The sequence below is a fragment of the Magnolia sinica genome, chromosome 17, assembly GCF_029962835.1.
Source record: "Magnolia sinica isolate HGM2019 chromosome 17, MsV1, whole genome shotgun sequence".
NCBI lineage: Eukaryota > Viridiplantae > Streptophyta > Magnoliopsida > Magnoliales > Magnoliaceae > Magnolia > Magnolia sinica.
The window spans coordinates 2,328,260-2,351,563 of record NC_080589.1 but is presented as its reverse complement, the minus strand read 5'-3'; the positions used below and the strand labels follow the sequence as shown (position 1 = coordinate 2,351,563).

At 38.7% G+C, this 23,304-nt stretch overlaps 1 protein-coding gene and 1 pseudogene across 1 annotated transcript; both read right to left on the bottom strand.

Moving 5' to 3' along the window:
- Nucleotides 1-522: 522 nt before the first annotated feature.
- LOC131231741 (ABC transporter G family member 41-like) lies at nucleotides 523-4,846 on the bottom strand (annotated as a pseudogene).
- Nucleotides 4,847-11,189: 6,343 nt separating this feature from the next.
- Nucleotides 11,190-22,308, bottom strand: LOC131230714 (pleiotropic drug resistance protein 3-like). The gene is made up of 19 exons (XM_058226651.1): nucleotides 22,232-22,308; nucleotides 21,759-21,812; nucleotides 21,543-21,633; nucleotides 20,596-20,897; nucleotides 19,744-20,025; nucleotides 19,079-19,392; nucleotides 18,831-18,991; nucleotides 18,410-18,513; nucleotides 18,135-18,288; nucleotides 17,918-18,052; nucleotides 17,711-17,784; nucleotides 17,273-17,605; nucleotides 16,896-17,186; nucleotides 16,467-16,550; nucleotides 15,554-15,687; nucleotides 14,860-15,087; nucleotides 13,636-13,807; nucleotides 13,083-13,337; nucleotides 11,190-11,456 (listed from the first exon to the last, which is right to left on the bottom strand). Exons 1-19 carry the CDS (start codon nucleotides 22,301-22,303, stop codon nucleotides 11,190-11,192), a joined length of 3,507 nt encoding a protein of 1,168 aa, XP_058082634.1. The 5' UTR covers nucleotides 22,304-22,308.
- Between the last annotated feature and the right edge of the window lie 996 nt (nucleotides 22,309-23,304).

The window sequence follows — 23,304 nt, the reverse complement described above, 5'->3', positions numbered from 1 at the left end:
GAATGAATAATAGAAGCAATTGACAGAGAAACCTAACAAAGATGGCATGTGGATGGAAATTATAAGTGGGAAAAGGAGTGATGGTGAATACAACACTGTCTATATAGCTTTAGGCATTAGAATGGGGCTTGCACCCCTAAATTGGAGATGGAGCCTCACTACAAAAGCCAAAAAGTGACACATGTGAGTTGAGCTGTTCGTCAGGTTCGAGCTATAGTTAACTTTCCTGGGCCTAAAGATCAATTCAATCTACTTGTTGGGAGGGCATGGTGTCCATTTAATAGATACCTTCGGTTTTTTCTTACTATCCAATTTCTTATACACGTGAAACTCACCTGAAGAGTTTACTAGTTTGACTTTTGAGCCAAGGAAAGTTCATGGTGATTCCCACCTAATGAATGTCCCATATCTCACATATGCGACCACATTGCAATGTGCGCGACAAGGCACCCTCATTATTACATGTGCCCCATTATCGTGGTTCATCTAGCATACCTGAATCATAAGATTTACAAATTATACTCACATTTCAATCTCAGGACTATACCCAATAACATAGTAAGTAATAGTTGTCCAAATAAACGATTCATGCAATGAAAAAGGGATCTTCAAGATGGAAGCCGGAACAAAGAATGTCCATGCAAGGTAGAAGTAATATTCTCTCTGTTTGTAGAAAATTGGGAGTCTAGAAACGGTTAAAGCCAGCTCTGCAATTCCATTTGTCAGAAGTCGAGTGAGTGTATAAAACAAATAACCCATGTAGTAATTTGCATGCAGTGCATCCACATCCATCCGTGTGTGTATAAATATGGTCATTGTTATAACTGCCAAGATTACCGGTTGCAAGACAGAGGAGCCAAACACAGGAGCCAAACACGCATAAGGCGCTTAGACTGATGCACCATCTTATGGTCCCAACAGGAAGATGAAGTATTACTGAGAAGAAAAGTTACCTATATGATTTTGAATACATGAACAAATGAATTCCATTTCATAAGAGGCCATTCTCTAGCCATGCAAGCTTTGAATAATTTCCATTTGGTTAGAGAGAACATACTAAAGGCTAAAGAAGATTTGTTATTGTGGGACTTATCATATGACCTGAAAAGTTCCTCATTTAGCTTCTGTCCAATATCACATTCCTTGAATTTCTTAGAGAATTGGTCTGCAGTGACATAACTGTAAGGTTGGTCTGTATGGTAACAGTATTGTTCTTGATCCTTTCTAAAAAGTACTTTGAATGGGGTCCATGGCAGAACTAATCAACAATGAAGCTTGTGGAAATTACAAATAAAAAATCTTTAGTTGTTGAATTCTTAAAAACCAGATGACAAGTACATGATTGCAATTCCTTAAGTTTCAAGATGAACCTAAAACAATCTTAATTATGATTTTCAATCAAACCTTACTAGTGGGGCTTGCCCCACTTTTGTCATTACAACTTGTTCACTTAGTCACCATGATTCAATTTAGTTGAGCATCCAAATGCAGCCTAAAAGATCAGTTCAAATAGGCTTTCCCATACCTCTTGGAGGAAGTCAGAAGTGCCTTTTCTTTTTGGGCATTTAAAACCACAATCCTTAAAAAAAAACCAATAACATGACATCGTGGACCATGATACACGATTTTCCCTTTTGCCATCATGATGATATCATCAAAGAGATCAAAGGTCTCTAGTGCCAGTTGAAGAAGTGAAACCAACATTGTAGCGTCTGTGATGGGCACCAACTGCTAAAGACAAGTGACAATCTGAAAGGTGGTTGAGCTATCCTAACCAGTCAATATCTCATCCATGAAAAGAGCTTTAGTGTGTTGATGGGCTAGGGGTTGTCGCAGGAGTGGTCGGATGGGCTGAGGGTGGTCGGACGCAGCAGCAGGGGTGGTCGGACACAGCAGCAGGGTTGGACGCAGCAGCAGGGGTGGTCGGACGGGGTTGTGTGACTCGACAGGGGTGGTCGGATCTGTCAGGAGGTGGTGCCACAGGGGTTTGCTGACGCAGGAAAGGCCGGATCTGTCAGGAGGTGGTGCCAGTGACGAAGGAGGTGCCAGATTAGAATCGGTATGGCTCTGATATCATGAAAACAAAGGGAAGACAATTGGTTTTCTTCTGTATTTGAGACAACCCTAAAGGGTTGAATATATAGAGATCTACAATCATCTATACAAGGTAAATGATAAAAACAGAATCACACATCAATGGAAATTAGCTATACATCATCTATTTATGGAAAGTAGCTATACAAGGCATGCTGATGTAGGACAATTAACCACTTGCTCTAAAAGCTCAAACTATTAGAGTATGGCGAATTAATCCCTTTATCTCATTGCCCAGGCTCCATGTCTCATGGGTTAGGCCCTCGGTCGAACCCCCCTCACGGGACCCAAATCACAGGGGTACCGCCTCACACGAGCCACCCGAGTCACACGGGTGGGGCCCGCATCTCACGAGCCACCTGCCTCACACAGGCCGCCCACCCCGAGCGTGCCCGTGCATCTCACAAGCCACCCCACTCGAGCCCGATGTGAAAATGCCCCCGCATTACATGCGGCCTGTCTAACAAGACCAACAATCATCTCCCCTACAAGAAAATTTTTCAAAGATGCATTAAATTGAAAAATGGGTTAAATAGGTTAATGTTTTCAATGAAAATCAACAATACTCTTCAAAAACAGGTATGAATTCTCACTAAGCACCACTAGAAACTAGAAAGTACTACAAGTTAACTAGTATTTGTTTTTAAATGCTAACCTACTAAAAACCTTTTAAAGACATGGATCTCAAAAGTCTTGATTTTAGTGGGCCTACTAAAACCAATGTTTTAAATATCGACGATATCGGCCAATATATCCCACGATATATCTTGTATCCCACCCGTGAGATACGAAATGTACAAGCAGTGTCGATATATCCCACATGTTCGATCTAGTGAGCATTTTCAATTTTCAATTTTCAATCCCCTTTTTTTGTTGAAATTATGTTAAATTATCTTCAAATTGTTATAAATCCATTGGTTCTTCATGTTTTGCAGGAAAAATCATGGAGTTGGAGTTTGATTTCAATATCCATTGGTTCTTCATGTTCTCTATGGTTTTTTGCAAAATTTTCCTTCATTCAGCTATCAATTGAGACTAATTTCGAAGTATTTGACAAATGATCATCACATACACTCTAATTTCAAATTTTGAGTGTAGGTAGTCCGATTTGGGAAAAATTCAAAATTTCCTTAATTTCTCCCTTGCAATGTTGCACTCCAAACATGAAATTAAGCATATTTGAGGGCTAATTTACTGATTTTGTTGAGTCCTTGTCAATTTTTGAAAAATAAAAATTATTTTTAAATAAAATATATATTTTTTCAAAATTTCCCTTCAACCAACTATCAATTATGGCTAATTTCGAAGTATTTAGGAGTGTTTGATGAAATGATCATCACACACACTCTAAATATTATACATTCAATTTGAATATAGTTGCATTAGTTCAGTCAGACAATGCATAGCTTAGGACACTATACAAAGGAAACCGATTATGTGCACTTCTTTTTAATTTGTTATGACTTAAAAGTGTGTATTAAGGTTTTTTTTTTTTAAACAATCCCTAACGTTTCATTGAAAAATTCAACCATTTTCCCATTGTTTCCCCATGTTTCCCAAAAAGTGCAATAAATTACCCAATACAAACAATATATCCCATGCAATAACCGATACGTATCTGTATCCCAAAGATGTGATACATAACTGACTAAAACAAGATTAAAGTGAATATATCAACTTAGGGCAAATGAAAAACCATCAATTTCAAACTTTTGTGGTCAGAGTGATACACCGCTCGCAGACTACCTATAGTGAGCCTTTTCTTCTGACCGCCTGAAATGCCTCTTTGCATGGCATCACCAGCCATCATTTCAGCACAGATGTCCAATCTAAGGATCTGGGCCAATATAAAAGAAGCATCACCATATGTAATCAACATTGTAATTCACATCAATACGAGCATGAGAGAGGAATGAATTTAGTTCTCAAAGAGAATTACCTTTAAAATATAGTCTGTTTGGAGGGTTCTCTCTAATCCTTCTACAGAAATTGCCTGTTGGAATGAGACCTCTTCTTAGAGATTTCCAACATGAATAGGACTGTTTAGAAGCACTTATGAATTGAATTATAATACTTAGTTTGATAAAGTGGAAATGACCAATTTGCAACTACCTTCATTTGTATTATGAATACTGAGGAAGGTAATTGAGATCTTGTCATTCCCCTCTATTGAACAAATTATTGCAATTCAATTCAATGATGCATCCAAACACGGCCTAAGCTACTTCGAATAATGCACAAGTTCTTATTTTTTACCTTCATGTAAGTGTCGATATCTAATTCTGGTACAATTCCCAATTCTTTCTCCCTTCTATTTCGGTTGTGCGTTGATCCGGGCCACAATTTGTCGAATCAAGTTGAGGGAGCATTCCAATCAAGTTAGTTGATCCTTAATCCATTATTTAACGTTTAATTAGGATTACATCCACATCAATAACTATAGACTTATACTTTAATTTATGTTTGAAGCATTTTCCTAAAATTTCGATGCTAGGGCCGCATATGAGTCGAGGATTTCGGCTTTAACGTGAAGATCTACGCTCAAGCTTCTACCTGACATTTTAGAATAATTAAATGTGTTCATTTGCTATTTGGTTAATAATATGCTTGATGAAATGCTAGAATGACATAAAACTCTTAACATTAGAACTCTTCGATGTCGATTGCTAAGAAATGTTAATATGATTGAATTGCGTGATGTGAATTGAATTGCATTGAATTGTACATGTATTCAGTTGGTATACCATGCCATGGTATTGAATTTCCTTGCGATACTATTTATGTAGTGGATAAATTCAAATTGTTGTTGTGTTGGATCAAGCTCTTCAAATTATTTAAATATGTGGATAACCCTCTTTACGGTGGCTAACCCAAACTTATACAGGCGACCGAAGTTGAACCCGGACGATCAGTAGTAGTTGGAACTACACAGGATGCCTTGCACCCAATGTCGGTTTGCTCGAGGTCCTCCATAGTCAATCACATCAGTTTAATACAGGGCTTAATCATTCTTATGATTGGTGATTGTATAACATTCGATTAAATTTGGGATACCACTATTACCGTTGATTTAAGTCTACTCATAACCATTAGTGCGTTATGATCCTTCAAAAACTTGTGAGCCGGGCATGGTGATATAGGACACCGTGTTCAAGTTGTCGGCCTACACTGAGGTGACGTGCCTGCCACATAGGCAAAACATTGGGTGACGAGCACACCATGTTGGTAAAACATTAGGTGATGAGCCTCCCCGTAGTGACCACTGAGCACTGATGAATGTCGCGACCCTACCATATTGCTAATGGTTTGGATGGAGTGCCTTCTCCACATTTGGGGTGTGGGTGACAACCTTCACCCTATATGTGATTATCCTTGGGCGACAAGCCCTAATATTAACCCAATTGAGTTATATGGACTATTGAGTGATGAACCCAAATTTGGATCAATGGATCCTTATCAAATTTTCTTCCTTTTGAACAATAGAGTTAAGTTAACGAAACACATTGTATTGAGGAATCCCTTGACCATCAATTTTAACTATTATTCCTCTTATTTGAAGTTGCATTCCAAATACTCCATCTTGGTTCTGCACTATCTTTGCCATCCCATGAACAATAAGGTTGAGTTTGGATGCACTATCAAATTGAATCGCAATAATTTGTCTAAAGTGGTGATCAAATCCTGACTATCTTAAATTTACATTGAAGGATTGGCACCAAATTGCAATTACATTATGTTAAAATTGGACTCATAGACCTTGAGGCTTCATCTTCATTATGAACTCTAATACACATCAACACTTTTTTATCCTCTACTGATTAAGATGAATGTTCGGGACTCACTCACGCAACCAACACAGCCTAAGCCAATGAAAAACTAAGGCTGTGTTTGGATGCACACAACAGAGTTAAATTGCAATAACTAGTCCAATAGAGAGGAAATGGCCAAATTTCAATAATGTTAGTATTCAAAATTAGGAAATAGCCCTCCAATTGTAGCCACAGTACCTCAATATGAATACTAGAGAAAGGCAACTATCATTTGGCCATCTCCACTATATTGGATCAGTTATTGCAAATTCCATTGTTAGTTCACTGACATGCAGCCTAGGGGCCTATTTGGGTTCCACTTAAAAATGAGTTCCTCTCATTTTAGTTGATTGCAACAATGTATTAGCGATCTTGATTGTTGGTTCTCAAGATTATTTTAATCCTTGCAAAAAAAGAAATATGATTTTTAATACATAATTATGATTAACTAAATGAGATGAACTCATTGTTAAGTGGCACCCAAACAGGCCCTTAGTATATGACTCTTAGATACCCTTCACATCACAAATGAACAGGTTGCCTACCAGTTTCTCCTTTTTATGTATTCCATGCTAGTAGTTTTTTTTTAGCCCTTTGATTTCTTTCATCACCATTAAGTAGGGACTATGTTCAAGTCAGGCTGTGGTCATTCAGTCTATTAATCGGGCCTGTACCTGATATTCGCGTGGACATCAATAAAGAAAGTTGTCAATCCAAGGCCCAAAATCCTTACTGTTGGGATTCTTAAATTGTATATAGAATCCTTACCAGTCAGGATTCTTAATTCCAATCTACTGGTCCATTGGGTACAACTAAGTTGAAAATGATCAAATTATGTTCATTGCAGAAAATTCCAAAGTGGTGGGTGTGGTGCTACTGGATTTGTCCAGCATGGAGTCTGAACAGCCTCCTCACTTCGCAATATGGAGATATAATCAAAGAGATCACGGTATTTTTTGGAAAACCCATGTCCGTCGATTCTTTCGTACAAGATTATTACGGGTTCTGGCATGATCATTTAAGTTTTGTGGCTACCGTTCTTGCGGCCTTCCCACTCATTTCAGCTTCCTTGCTTACATTCTGCATTGCTAAATTGAATTTCCAAAGGAGGTGAACAGATCTTTGACTCGAGGATATGCACAGTCATTGGAGCTTTCAGTTTATAAAAGCAGGGACCATGTCCCTGTAAACAAAGAGAAGACAATCTCCTTTGGTTTCATTGTATTTGAGACAGCCGTAAAGGGTTGAATATATAGAAATCTACAATCATCTATACAAGGTTAATGATAAAAACAGAATCTATACATGGAAATTAGCTAGATAAAAACAGAATCTATACATGGAAATTAGCTATACAAGGCATGTGGCCTGTCTAACATGGAAATTAGCCATACAAGGCATGTTTCCTGTCTAAAAGTCCCAGTGATCCGGACAATCAGTACGCCAGGCCTCACAATGGATTCGTTAAGGATCATATAACTGCAATTACTGGAAGAGACATAGCTAATGACATGTAAAAGGATATCAGAATATTAAAGAGCTTGATGTGCATTTTCTTTTATGATAGCTTGAAGAATGCATGACTACATATGCATTCCATACTACAGTATATGCAGAATATAGATGGTCAAGGTCTTTTCTTTTTTCTTTTTTCTTTTTCCACCAGATATCATGATATTTGGAGCAAACAGACTCACCCTAAACAATAAAGGCGCCACAACAGATCACGTGCATTCTGTATCACAAGTTCATTACACGTTCTGTACATGTCTACCAATCCAAACTGTGGACCCTTGGGGATGGAGCATGGCCCAGGAAAGACATTGATTGGACAATCTTAGCCGCCCACTTTGTGTGATCTTCAAATGGACTGTTAGAAGGAATGGTCAGTGGTCCAAGTTTAACAGCCAAAATCAGAGTCAATCATAACCTTTTCAATTAAGTGTCATTTTTGAAGGTTTGAATCATATAATCCTGTAAAAGAAAATTAGAGGCCTGTACAATTTAAACTCCATGTAAGCTTTATGCATTGATACAGAGAAAGGTCCAAGAAAAAAAAAAAAAAAAAACTGGTTGCATTGTAAGTTTGTAGCCTAGAATATGCCTGGTTTGTATTTGCACACATGGAAAGTTCTATTGAAAATGGGGTCCACAGTATGGAATGTTCAGATTGGCATATGTAAATGCAATGCATGCAGTGGATGAGTAGCCATCAATTAACGTAAATGATAGGCAGGACTTCATGGATGTGGGACCAGGGTTAGGTGATCCAAACCATTGGTCTAATAAAAAAATTATGGTGGATGGGGATGCCTTGAAAATCTTCCAGATTAGAAGAACCTAACCGTTTTTTTTTAATATTCTACCTGTGGAATGATTTGCAGAAATAGTAATCTTCCTTTCAGTGGCATGACTTATACCAATTTGTTGCATAACCTGTTTTGTGATGAAAATATACTGCATGCCACTCGGGGACTTCATCTTTAAATGGAAATGCGAGCGACACGTGTTGTAGTATGTTTGTGTCAGATGCCAGTAGTTCATCTTGTGGGCCCCACCGTGTATGTACCATGGGAAAAATATATGACTAGTGTGGCCATCCAGTGGGTCACATATGAATGAGAAAAAAAATGGACAGTTAAATAAATTGACCAGTAGGCTGCATTAGATGGAGATATATGTCCCACTTGATGTCTTCATGTGGTTCTTGAGCCATAACATGGGTGCGCCGCACCCAATGGCAGATCGGATTACCCGACCTAACCAGGTGCCACACTATTACGAGTGGCGAGAGTAGAATTTTGTTGGCAACTATTGCTAGAAGCCATAACAAGGATCTGACTTTAAGTTCGTTGTACCTTTGGGAATATTGTTGGAGCTACAGTGGCACAAGTCCAGGAACTTCCACCCTACAAAAACCTGGATCTTTGGGAATTCCAGGATCTTGAGTTCTTCAAACGCGAAGATTTTGAATATCAGAAGGGGTCTATTGATTTATTAATTTCCAGAAATTCATACCAAGGCATCCCCCATGGTGGTTTGCTCAAGACTAATCAATAAGTGTTGGAAATAGGCCAGTGGGGCCCACTGGTGGGCAATCACTAGTGGGTGGGTCCAATGAGTTTAGGCCTCTTCCGTTAGCAGATAGATTTCAAATTCAAATTTGAATTTGGATTTAGATGGGGAGATAGGGATAAGACCAGATAATTTCTGGTCTCATCCTTTCCTATAAATAAGATTAGGCTCTCTCGTGAAAAGATATCAGAAATAACGAGAGTAAAAAGGAGGAATAGTGGTACATAGAAATTTGTCCGTTTAGCTTGTCCTTCAGGTGATCTAAGTCATAGATCGTAATCTGGGGCCATCTATACCGTAGAATCAGAGGGGTGATTAGACCCATCTGCTCCAGTAGTGGATAGGCGGACCGCTGGATCTAGACCGTTCATCTTCGGCTTTGTGAAGGTTCCATATCATGTAGACCGTCAGATCTTGAGGGCTCACACTTCCGTACTTCCTATCAATGGTATCAGAGCCAAGTTATAAGGTTATGAGATGAGTCGTACCTCATGTAGAATGATCTGCGTATTGTAGACCCGACATACACCTAGTATTGTCTACTTTACGACGTGGATTGTAGCCACGTGCTGGGACCTTTTACCTACAGATTGTTTTGATTCGATCTAATCATTGCAATGTGCGAGTAGCCTGTCCCTTAGGTGACTCTTTGTGTCATTAGCTACCCTCCTCTTGTGTATAAGAGGATGAGATTGAGTGTCGCTATTTTAGTGTACTATGACGAAAGGTCCTTGATTGGCCAGACTTAGTTACACTAGGAAAACAGCTTGATTGATTCCAAATTACACATCTGCATGGGGAAGATCTTGTGACAGCTACACTAAGTTTCTAGAACTATAAATACGCACTTGAAGACTTATCTGCCGACAGTATTGAGTTGTTTTTATTAGACTTTTGCAAAAAATATATTTTTTTTAAAAAAGTATATATAAGTATTGCTTTAAATTGATTTTAGTCGAAGTTTGTGAAAAATCGAGTTTTCAGAATAACTCGATAAGTTGGATAAGTGTGTATGTTGGCCGAGTACTCTAGATCGGGAGTTAACTCCATCCAGTGTGGTCATGCAGACTAGGATAGGCATTGCAAAGCTTGGGTTATTGAGTACTAGTTAGGTGGTCACTTAGTACTTTAACACCTGTGAGAAGATTACGGTGATCCAGCTGGTCCCACACCTCTGATTCTTTTGATCGCGATGTTTGGCTTCGATTATTATTGAGTGAGTTAGATGGACAAATTTTTTGTACTTATCCCACAATGTGATTGAGTGGGAGATGTTGGAAATAGGCTAGTGGGGCTCACTGGTGGGCAATCACTAGTGGGTGGGTCCCATGAGTTTAGGCCTCTTCCGGCCTCTTCCGTTAGCAGATGAATTTCAAATTCAAATTGAATTTGGATTTAGATGGGGAGATAAGGATAAGGCCAGATAATTTCTGGTCTCATGTAAACTCCCATCCTTTCCTATAAATAGGATAAGGCTCTCTCGTGAAAAGATATCAGAAATAACGAAAGTAAAAAAGAGGAATAGTGGTACATAGAAATTTGTCCATTTAGCTTGTCCTTGGGACGATCTAAGCCATAGATCGTAATCTGGGGCCATTTATACCGTAGAATTAGAGGGGTGATTAGACCCATCTGCTCCAGTAGGGATAGGCAGGCCGCTGGATCTGGACCATTCATCTTTAGCTTTGTGAAGGTTCCATATCGTGTAGACCGTCAAATCTTGAGGGCTCACACTTCCATACTTCTTATCAATAAGAACTGAGAGATACATCGCAGAACACAATGCAACAAAAAATTGGATTAGAAATACTAAGTATTTAATTGTCTTTTTCTTAAGACTAATACCTTATAACTCTTCAGGTGGTAATCCAACATAAAATCAGAAACATCTACCACCCAAAATTGAAATTCTTTAGTGAGGGTGGAATTGAATGTTATTGTATCTGCATCGAGCTCAAATGCCATTTGTTGAAATGGTCATTTTCTGAAATTTAGTCACTAGCCGAATTAGCCCACTTCAGAAAATGCGTCTGTTTGACAGACTTCCTCAACCTACCAACCGAAGTGGGCTCTGTGCAAATAGTTATATATCAGCATTTTTCAACAAATCCAAACTAGGTACAAACATCTTCAATCTATCTAAAAGAAGATAATATTGCATTAATAATTCAAGTAGACATTGCTCTGCAAAAATAACATGAGTGTATCAGTTTACCGCCTTTGGAAATTCAATTTCCCTATACAATGAGAGAAAAGAGAAGCAAAGAACAAAGGGAAGGCAATAAGAACGATGGCTACTACAAATAGACGGTCATGGTGAAACCCGAAGTAATCTTCTAAGAAAGAAGCGATCGACTTGGTTTCTCCAAATATCACTATCTCCTTTCTTATATCTCCGTATTGCGAAGTTAAGAAGCCATTTAGGGTCCAGGAACTCGGAATAAGATAGTAGCACCAACGCCACCACTTTGGGAATTGCTGCACAGAAGCACCACAAAGTTCGTCACTTTATAGCTAAACAACATCCATCGACGAATTCTTTTTGTACTTATTTTCAAGAATTGCAACGTTCTATGAAGTCCAAGGTGTTTTTAGATTTGTTGGGCTTATTTGATATTCAAATAATATATATATATATATATATATATATATATATATTATTTATTTTTTTCTTTTTTGGTTTCAAGGATGTAAGGTTGTTGGTTATTTTTGAAGTACATTGTCTCAAAGTCAAGTGCCGAATGATCGAAATTGTGTCATTATAATGTGGGTGTCCATCCATCTGTATTTGGATCTATATCCATACAGGTCTAAATGGACTAAAGGTATGGTGTTTGTCCCTTTCATCTGAACATTTCATCAAGCAGTCTCTACCTTGGATAGTTCACACCTGAAATATCTTACTCTATGACAATCCTAACAACTTCAATGGAGAATTTTCAGGAAAGAAAATAGATGGTTACAAAAATTTAAACATGGGCTACAATTTTCCATTTGATGTAAATCTTGGTATATGACCCATCCAAGGTTGGGGCCATGTGATGATCATGTTGGATATTGTAGTCGTTTTACATGTCTGCACAAAGTCGGGTTATTGATAAATTACGTAAAAGAGACCCAAAACACTCTAATCTGTGGGTATGCATGCAAGCATCAAACTTCAACTTTCTAACAATGCATAACTTAGGAAGCATTTGGATGCTTCCATTTGGATGGTGGATAGGATGGACTCAGAGATTGCAAGTGAGATGAGAATGGCTCTTATTCACTTGCATTTTGAGGTGAAAAAGTGAGAAAAATGGGAACTTTCCTAATACAATTGCTATTTCCCAAGCCACGTAAATGCTTAGTGAACTGGTTCTGCCAAGAAAGAAAAATCAATCTAAATTTGCAGAAAGTCATCCAAATGGGCCCTTAGTGATGCTATTGACTTTTTGCATAGCATTGGTACCTTAAAATAGTTGTGCTACCATTTTCAAACACGTATGTATGGACATGGATGCACAACATGGTTTTGTGTGGCCAGACAAATGTTTTGTATTTCCCATAAATCCTTTATTAACAGTCATATGCTCCTGGGTGGGAACTGGATTCCACTAGTGAGAGCTGAATTTGTGTTTGAGCCGTGGGAAAGGGTGGAAATGAATTCCAATGGGAACCCAATTCACATCATTTGCCTGTTTTATGATTTCAATCATTAAGATTGGCTGCAAATTTTTGTAAATGGATTCTCATCCAAATGGTTATATTTTCGAAAAGGACAAAAAGGGCTCTCCTCTCCATTCCATCACCTATCTTCCCAGTTTAGAATATCTTTCCCAATACCGAAACACCATTGAAAGAATCTCTTTCATTGGGAATTTGTTTGACAGAAACAAATTCATGATACCTTTTAAGATTCCAGGGAACCAAACGACCCCTTACAAGATATGACATATTCATAGATTATTTTTAACATATAATGCGATATATTATATTTATTTGGAGTTGATATGTATATGTATCCATGCCGTGATATACCCGACATGCAAACTCTACCACTTCCTAACATGTTTATCCAATGGATTTTAACTAATCAGTGAGGGAAGGGGGTAGGTAACTTACTGGTCCGGGTATGATGAAGCCGGAGAAGAGAAGGATCATTACATAGCAGAAAGAAGCCATTATGGAAGCTACTTGAACACTCGGGCTCAACGACACTAGCAACATCCCGAGGTAACTGTAGTAGAGCAATGTACATAGCATGGTGTACAAGTACCAAAAGACCTTATAAGCTGACCAGGAGTACCCTATCATAGGATATGTGATGATCACACACAACAGTGCTTGGATAAATAGGTAAGGAATCTCAATGATCACCTACAATGACATGGAAAGTCGTATATAAGGATCCAGATTCACAGAAATAGAAAATAAGGTAGCATTGTAAAGAAGTGAAATGATGGTGAATTTAATACTGAGGTTTGCTAATTCAACAGGCGTGCAGATCCCAGCCTATAAACACACAACTACTAGTACCAAACTAGCACATGGGGAACATCCAAGTTGCCCGAGCAGCGGGGCCTCCCTGTAGATATCCACACTTGTGCCATCTTGGTACATACAAGGATCTATAGAGGTATGTAATTAGCAAATGTCATCAACAAATTGTATCAACCTGAGCAAATGAATAGGCCCATGAAGAGTACATCCCTGCAAACGTTTCTCGGTACAAAACAGCCCGCTCGGTTGCAATGATCGGTAAAACTGTTGAGCAGTTGTTTATGCCCATGAAGAGCATGGTGGTGAACATGGTCCCGAGTATAGTGAACAAGTCCTGCTGGTTATTTCTACAATGAAAAAAAATAGTTACATTAGCATTTAGCTAGTTTTGTGTACTGCATTAATAAAAAAGATAGTCCATAGGCCAAAAATCACACAAGTCAGATGATAGGCCAAAAATCACACCAGTCAGATGATCCTAGCGATTGATAAGAGGACTTTGGGCTGATAAGCATTGACCATTGTTGGACATTTTCATAACCACCCCTTTGTAATCCTCAAGACCCCTCAAATCAGTGGCTAGGATGACTGACTAGTGTGATTTTTGGGGTTACAAATCCACAGTACGTGCAATTGCTTAAAGGTCCGGATCTTGTACATATGTACCATATCTATGGATATTGAATGCTTAATAACTAACTTGATTGTATTGATAACACTGGATCCTCTCTCTAGAACATGTACGTACAAATAACTGTGCATGCACTGTAACTAGTGCTAAAGAAAAGGTTGTTCTACTTGATTTGGTTTCTAAACAAAACAAGGAAAAAAAAATCAGTTCCATAAGAGTAGAAAGGTTTTTGTGAACATTGTTTTCTTTTCATCCACTTAAGAAATTCAATGTGAAGAAAACTGCATTATTTCATTTTGCATCTGAATGGGACAGAGAACATCACAGCTGGATTTTCAGTTTGTCCAAGTGGGATGCATGGTTCTATAATCCAAACCATTATTCTTTTGGGCCCCACCATGGATGGACCATGTCCTAAAATTTTCCTCAATGGGACAATTACTAACCTTTCAATTCGTGGCCTGCAAATAGATGGTAAAGAAGAGAACTGTGGCAATGGTTCACATTCAACTGAGCTACTCAAAGAAGGCCTGAGATTGGCAGCTACAATCTTCCAAAATGGAATATATTTGTTGCACATAGTTTAGACATTGTGGGGCCCAACAAAGCAATGTCTGGATAACTGAACCATGGGACCCACTTATACAAACTAACCCATGTCAAGGATCGTGCACTTCTTCTTCTTCACAAGCATGTTTAGACTCTCCTGTTTTGTTGTTTTGATGCAACTGGTTTGTATAGGAACACAATCGTAACAAAATGGCTTACATTCTCTTAGCATGCTTCCAAAAGAGCACTCCATATAACAAGGATGCGACGATCGTAAACATTATCCGAACCAAGTTGTACGAGGGACTTCTCCAATATGACAAGTGCTGTTTCCAAAGGCAAGCTTTGAACTGCCCCCAACCATTCTGCGGAAACCGAGTAGTGAAATGCAAGTCCTTCGAATTCGCAGGCGGCTTACTCAATATCTTAACTTGCTCTTTGTTGTCCCTACAATCAAACAGAGGATATAACAAATCAATCAATGGAGTTAAAATATCAATTCTGATTTCAGGTACTCGATAGGATATGGCAACAACTTGCAGAGCCATCAGTAGGTGGGCTCCAAAAATGTGTAGATATCATAGCCCAAGAGTTCAGGTCAGTCCACCCAATGAGTGGGCAACAATGTACTAGACAAATGAATAGTTAAAGAAATGTCCACATTCAACAGTGGGTTGACTTGATTCTTTGGCCAGGCGCCCTACCTGCTGAGGTCCACCTAATGGATGGCTTTGATCTCACAAATACTCGCAAGGTTGGGCTGTGTGATGCACTGTCCAATATTTGGTCTTACTGTAGTATTTCAATCACCAGCTCACATGCATTTGGCGCTACCCATATTTTAGAAATTCCCCAAAATCAGCTACATTGTCCAGAACTTGAATACACACAAGCACATATTATTTACACTCACCTATAGAGAGAAGACTCTTTGTAAATATGTGCAAAATCTACACCAAGTTGCGTTTCTTCTGAATTAGAAGTAACTTCTAACATCCATGTTGCTGGATTATAATTGTCTTTGATCTTCGGGACCCCAGGAATACCCTGCAAAAAAGAGGAGGGAAGCCGCATCAAGATCAACCAGACAATCTTTTTTTACAATGAAGGAATGGAGATGTAAAGAAAGAGTGCATTCATTGCAAATTTCTTGCATTCTCATTCATTGACAAAGATATCTAAAAATGATCAAGTTCGGCAATTTTGGTAGTTGATTAGGTAAGGATTTTCAAGACATTGATCTAAATTACCAATTGTTTAAGGTTTATCCATAGCATAGCAATGGTAACAATAGAGACCGTTCAATTTAGAATTGCATTTATATTTGGCTACCTAGAATCTTGAAAGGGGTTGTGAATCTGTTTTTGAGAAACATATTCCTACTGAAAGAGATTCTGTCCATTGTGTTTGGTTACTGGGAAAGCTGTCCTCAGGAATCCAGTTTATGTATTTGGATACTAGGAAAGAGTTGTTAGGAGAGGAGAGGCATTTTTATGCTTTTCAAAAATATGAATGTTGATAGGAATCGATTTCCTAAAATCTTGCAACCCATCTTAAAGATGGGAATCATAAAAGGGGCAAATTTAGGGAATTGAATTCCCGTTTCTGACCCATTCCCAGGACCCAAACACAACTTCAACCCCTCACTAATGGAATCCATTTCACAGAAGCCAAACAACCCCTAGTTGAGAAAATACCACCCACACCACACGAATAAGAACCTCAGCACCACATGGTGTATAAGAAATAAACTCAAGTATTATCCTATAATCTTATGAAAGAAGGAAAATGTCAAGGCTTGTACAGCTACCATTGCAAGCACTTACTTCAAAGTATTCAATAACTCTACTTGAATGGCGACCCAATGGTCCGGAATAGATTATTTGTCCTCCCCTTTTCATTAGAATCAGCTGCAACCGGAGTGAGATTGTGTTAGAATATAAGTCATGGGTTGTATCACATCCTAGGAATGAGATAACAACAGAATTACAGAAGTTTCAAGTTCCTTAGAAACTAGAATAGATTCAGATGTTCTTGGCGCTGATCAAACATTGCTACATCACAAAAGGAGTGATAGATCAAGCCACATTACACAGATGCTCAATAACAGCCAAATTTTAAAACTTCCATTACTGTTATATTACATATATTAATTTCCATGACGAATTTAATAATCCACCCACATCTCTGAATTTTCTACATGTTGTATCTCAAGTTGTAATTTCCTCAAAATAATGGAAAGATTTCTATATTACCTCATCGAATGACTCAAATATATCTATACTTGGCTGGTGTATAGTGCAAACCACTGTCCGTCCTGTGTCAACAATATTCTTCACTGCACGCATGACTATGGCAGCTGCTCTTGCATCTAGACCTGACGTGGGTTCATCCATAAATATGATTGATGGATTGGCAACAAGCTCCACTGCAATGGTTAGTCGTTTACGCTGCTCGGTCGACAGACCACTTACACCAGGAATGCCGACTAAAGAATCTTTTATTCCATCTAGCTCGATCGTTTCAAGAACTTCATTTACAAACGCCTGCAAAACCCAACTTCCACAAATTTTAGCATGAAATTATCCAACACAGCTCAGTTACTGTACTAACTATATGAAGGATATCTTACAGCTTTTGTTTTTGGATCGATCTGCTGTGGGAGTCGTAGCCAACTTGAATATATGACAGACTCTTCAACAGTGATTTGCGGAGAATGAATGTCGGTTTGCTCGCAATAACCCGATATCCTAGCAAATGTTTCTTGGACCTTTGGGTACCCTCCAATCCATATGTCCCCTTCGATTGTTCCACCGGTTTTCCTTCCAGAGAGAACATCCATGAGAGTGGTTTTCCCTGCTCCACTTACTCCCATTAATGTTGTGAGAACGCCAGGCCTGAATGAACCTGTAATATCATGAAGAAGTTGGAGTTTTTTCTGTGTGAAACCTTGTTCTCTCATTTCCTGGGACAGAAGAATAAAAAGCAAGCTGATTAATGCGACCAACCGTTGCATGATATACAAAAATCTTTGAAAGTTTCAATAGAATGGCTGATTTAATATTTTTACCAGAGGGGTATCAACATAATAGTTCACATCTTGAAATGCTATTGTTAGCGGCTCAAATGGTAAAACCATCCTCCCTGCAAGATCAACCAATGCACCCTTAAAAAGATCATGAGGATTTCATATCTATTCTTCATACCTATCATGCGTTCTATCTATTATGCTTTGTTGTTCCCAAAAATAACATGCTAAACAGGACGGTAATCTCACCAGTTCTTTTGGTTTGTGCATCGGGCGAAAGAGCTGTATTTGGGTTCTCTAAATGAGTGACATTGCTACGATCTTCTCTCCCTCGTAGTTGCAAGAGCTTTTCATGAGAAATAATAGCACGGGACATCCCGGGAGCTGGATTCATACACTAATTCAGTAATTGCAGACAAACCATTCATAAAAAATTGACAGGATACATAGATAGAGATGAACTAACCGTTCAAGAAAGTCAAGGCCAAGGTAAAACCAGTATTGAAAAGTATTGTGAATCCAAGCAAGGCGCCCAATGATATCCAATAGAAGTAGTTGCCAAAATTCAGTCCATGGCTTATCAGTGTTTGGTGTCCTATGGTTGTGTTTGTAGGCAAAATCTAAAATCGAGAATGGAGAATAGAAAATTATTGGGAAATGGACAAGTCTACATTATAGAACAGAGACCGGATAAAAAATGCAAAACAAAGATTTGGGTGGATTTCTTTACACTAAGCTAACCTTTTGCCACCGTGGAGCAAGGAATTCGTTTATGGATAGGCCTATCTCGGCATATGCCAGTGGAGAAATCCAAAATCCCCACTTCAACCAAGATGGTATAGAGGCTGCACAAACACAAGTGATGAGTACGTGTTCACATAGTTCATTGACACTACATCGGATCCACTTGTTAATTTAATTGCGATCATTTACTTTGATTGATGCAAAATAACAAAAAATCAGTGATGTTCTCTCAAATTGCAGTTATGTATCTTCTACTTCAAACTTATAATGTAAAACTGCAATATGGAGCGAGGCTTTCATGCCAAGGAAGGAGAGTCCTATTTGGTTTTTAACTTTATTACAATTCAATTCAACAGTGCACGCAAACACACTAAGGCTTGGGAAAAGGAGAAAGAAAAGAAGCTACGAACAATCTTACATCGTGGAAGAATGAAGCCTCCCAATAATAGGAGCGTTACTAGAAGCAGAGTCCCCCCAGTTACAGAAGCAACAATGGTACGGAAAAGTGAGGCCATTAAACGGAACAAGGATGTTGACATCTGATGCAAGGCGAAGAGTAGAAGAAAATGGCAGAAGAACCTAAGAAATATAGTGAAAACATGAAACTTAGAGAGTAGGTCTATCTCACGCCTTTCAAGAATTATAGTTTTACGGATGGCATTTTACCTTCCTGGTTCAGGACTGTATCCAATAACGTAGTACGTAAGAACTGTCCACACCGTAGACTGTAACAATGAAATTGGAATTTTTAGAATACCGGCTGGAATGGTGTATGCCCATGCTGGGTAGAAGTACAGATCTCTGTGTTTGTAGAAAACTGGAAGTCTAGAAACCGTCATCGATAACTCTGGGAATCCATCAACCATGAATAATATAAGTGCGAAGAAAATAGAACCCATGTAGTAATTTGCATGCATCACATCGATACGCAAACGGGTGCGCAGAAAAACAGTCATTGCGACGAGTGAGATGAAGACGAGCTGCACAAAGAACATGACCAAGCAGGGATCAGACATAAAGAAAATCAGACCATCAAATGAAAATGACAATAATAATCATGGAAATAATATGTAAAACCAGGTTTTATGGCTAAGCAACTTGCACTGACTCGCCTGGTCTAGACTGAGTCAGGCCAAGCCACCCATATTTTCATTGCTAACAGTGGTTGTGAACTGAATTGAACTATACCGGGTCCGAGTTGACTCGGAGAAGTTTTCAATATTTGGGTCTCTCTTTTGTTATGCATATGCACATATTTTTCTACTAATTATAATATGAAAAACAGAAAAAGTATCTGACTACAAACTAATAATCAGGAAAATAGCATCTACCTGAGATGATTTGAATATGTAAACGAATGAATTCCTCTTCATGAGCAGCCATTCTCTTGTCATACATGCTTTGAATAGTTCCCATTTAGGTAAAGAATAAACACTGAAGGACAATGAATTTTTATGGCATTGGGACTTATCATATGGTTTCGAAAGTTCCTCATCTAGCTTCTCGCCAATAGGAGATGCCTTGAATTTCTTTGAGAACTGATCGACGGAAACATAGCTGTAAGGTTGGTCTGTATGATGCCAGTATTGTGCTTGATCCTTTTTTGAGATAACCTGAACAAACATTCAATCTATAAAGTATCACCACTTCATATTCTAAATGAAGAGGAAGCATATAATGCTTGAGCAAAAGAAGCAATGTGTTTTTTTTTTTTTTCTCTCGATCAACTAAGTAATGAACAAGTGGGACCAACCTATCAGTAACCTAATTTTTATTTATTTATTATTTTATTTTTTTGGCACTATTGGATGGATGATGTCCTAATTTCTACTATATGAGATGATTCTAGCCGTCCAGTGAAAATGTAAAACTACAACCAACGGTTCACACTTGGAGAGACCAAATATGGTCAGAAACATCTGACGGGGGAGATTGTCCCTCGAGGTGTGATGAGAAAAATTATCAATTGGATATCTTGGATAAATGAAAATTTTATTGATGAAGAACTCTTCAATAGTAACCAATATTTTATTTTGGATAATTCAGAAAACTTCAAGAGAAAAGGGGGTATTTACCTATTACAGTGATGGTGCAATTTAATTCTTTTATTAATTTATTTGCCACCCTCAATCTTACGAGAAAGGGACCCACCGTATGATTATTAGGACTGGATTAATACTTGCCTCTTGGAGGAAGTCAGCTGTTCCTTTTCTTTCAGGGCACCTGAATCCACAATCTTCAAAAAACTTGAGAATATCATTACGTGGGCCATGGTACACAATCTTTCCTTCCGCCATCAAGATGATGTCATCAAAGAGATCATACGTCTCAGGTGCGGGCTGAAGAAGTGAAATTAATGCAGTAGCATCTGTGATATGCACCAACTGCTGGAGACAAGCAACAATCTGGAAGGTGGTGGAACTGTCTAAGCCGGTCGATATTTCATCCATGAAAAGAGCTTTTGTTGGACCCACGATCATCTCCCCTGTCCAATACATCAACAAAGAATAATTCATATATGTAAAATCTCTACGAACCACCCTTCAATTGAAAATTCCATCAATCTAAGCGAATTGAACTGCAAATGTCCTAGTATTTCGAAATGAGGTAGCCTTCGAACTGCTGGTGAATTTCTTTCGAGTCCAACTTCAGAGTAACACAATTGCAATTCGGAGCTCAGTCCCTTAGTATGCATACTAAAGGAGGTAATCACAATTTGGTTATTTTCAATTTGCTAGACTAACAACTGCCATTCATTTTGATATTCTACTGAAACTGTGTGTTTGGATGCTCTATCCAATTGAATCGCAATTATTACTCTAATAAAGTGTAAAGTACCAAATTGTGATTCCTTCCTTACAATTCACATCGATGGCCTCATCTCCAAATTGCATTTGGGTTCCTTTCAAGTTCGACTTGAAACGAATGCCACTTGAATTTGATTGCTACTTCTCATCACCAATACTTCTTTTTCTTTCTTTTTTTCATCTCATCCTTGATTAAAACAAACATTCGCAGTCCATTTCACCCATGTACTCAAACACACAGAAGAGTTCTAATCAAACACCATTACTGAGGACTAAAAACCCAACAAAATTCTAAGTAAAACAATAAAACCACTATACTCTACCTGTAGTAAGTCTCTTCTTCTGACCGCCCGAAACGCCTCTCCTCATGGCATCACCGACCATTGTGTCAGCACAGATGTCCAATCCAAGGATCTGAGTGGCCACAAAAATGCCAGAAGAACCATGATCAAACAAACAGACATCACAAACATCTACTCCATTTCTTCCCATGCATAACAAGCATGAATTTCAGTTCCGCTGAAGAATAGTACTATTACCTTCAAAATGTAGGCTGTCTGAAGTGATCTTTTCAATCCCTTGACCGAAATTGCCTGTTGAAATGAAATCAATTTTCATAAACTGCCAACACGAACACAACGAACTAGGACATAGGCTAGGAGGAAAATCCATGGTTTGTGGGCCCCACTACCTGTCCTGTGCAGGTGGGACATCTAAGAGTGCATCAAGTGGAACACATCATGTAGGCCGGTTAACCAATCAAGTGGGCCACATTAACAAAAACAATGGTCAGTATTTAAAAACTTGAGAAGGCACACATCTAAGTATTTACACTTGTGCCTGATGAGTGAACTACCCCATTTTTGGTCGAGGGGGTTCATCACAGTTGGGCGCACCTGATGCATGGTTTGGATTCATGACAGTGTGTGGGCCCAACACACCTATGTATATCAATGTCATACTTGACCTTGCGAGACACAGAACGGGCAGGATATACAGATGTTATTCTTACCTTCATGTAAGTGTCTATGTCCAGTTCGGGCACGATTCCCGCCTCCTTCTCCCTTCTACTGACTTCCATCATGATTTCTTCACAGACAATAATGACATAGCATTTCAATCACAGTCAAAAGAAAATTAGGGGCGTGTTTGGATGAATTAGTTGAACCAACCAAATTATAATTTCCTGAAAATCCATATAGAGGTCACGTTTGGATGCACAAAGTGAATTGAATTGCAAACATTCAGTTCAATCAAGTGGAAATGACGATTTGGTTATTTCCAATTGACTAGACTAATGATTGCAATTCGATTCGATGGCATGTTTGGGAGGGGCTCAAATTGAGATTATGTTACTTTCACTTGTAACAAATGTAACTTCAACTTGAGGGCTACTTCCTCATCACCAATCTCTTGTTAAACTGAATACTTGCATTTCAATTCAATTCAATTGTGCATCCAAACACAACCAATGTGTAGTGGGCACGAAGGGAAGCTTACCGGGTCTACTTCCGACACCCTGACAGCGGGCCGAGAAATCGAACGTTTCTCTCACAGTCATCTCAGGAATGTGGAGATCATGTTGGCTTATGTAAGCTGCTGTTTTCTGAGGAACAAACTCATCTAGTCTGTAACCATTGTAGGAGATTTCACCGTCAACCTGAAAAATCAAAAACAATATGCTTATGCTCAGATCGTAAAATGTATACAACACAAACAGCTGCTAAACCCAAAAAAAAAAAGTTGAGAAGATTGAATGGCGGGAAAAATAGCGTTTTTGAATTCCAGCTGAGAGGGTATGGAGAACTTGTACACATGTATACAATATGTATGGTGTCCTCCGCGATCTAGACTGTTGATCTGATGTGCCCAGCCTTAGATGGACCATGACCCAAATATCTCCTAGATCGGAAGATTTTAACCATCTGATCTTTTTGCATTGTTTTTAATGTAGGCCATTGCTGCTGCATCTTTTTTTGGCCATCTGTTTGAAGGCCATCGATCAAAGGGTTACAATTATCCCATCAGGATGATCACTAGGGCATGATCTATCCCATGTGTGGTCCATTCCCTTGTTGAGTGGCA

Excerpts from the sequence above, each read along its gene's own strand:
- LOC131230714 (XM_058226651.1), bottom strand. The coding sequence starts at position 22,303 with ATGATGGAAGTCAGTAGAAGGGAGAAGGAGGCGGGAATCGTGCCCGAA. Across the intron at positions 18,514-18,830 it reads AGGCTTCATTCTTCCACGAT|CCTCTATACCATCTTGGTTG; the intron begins GTAAGATTGTTC and ends GTGTTTGTGCAG. Across the intron at positions 15,088-15,553 it reads AAAGAGTCTTCTCTCTATAG|GGACAACAAAGAGCAAGTTA; the intron begins GTGAGTGTAAAT and ends GTTTGATTGTAG.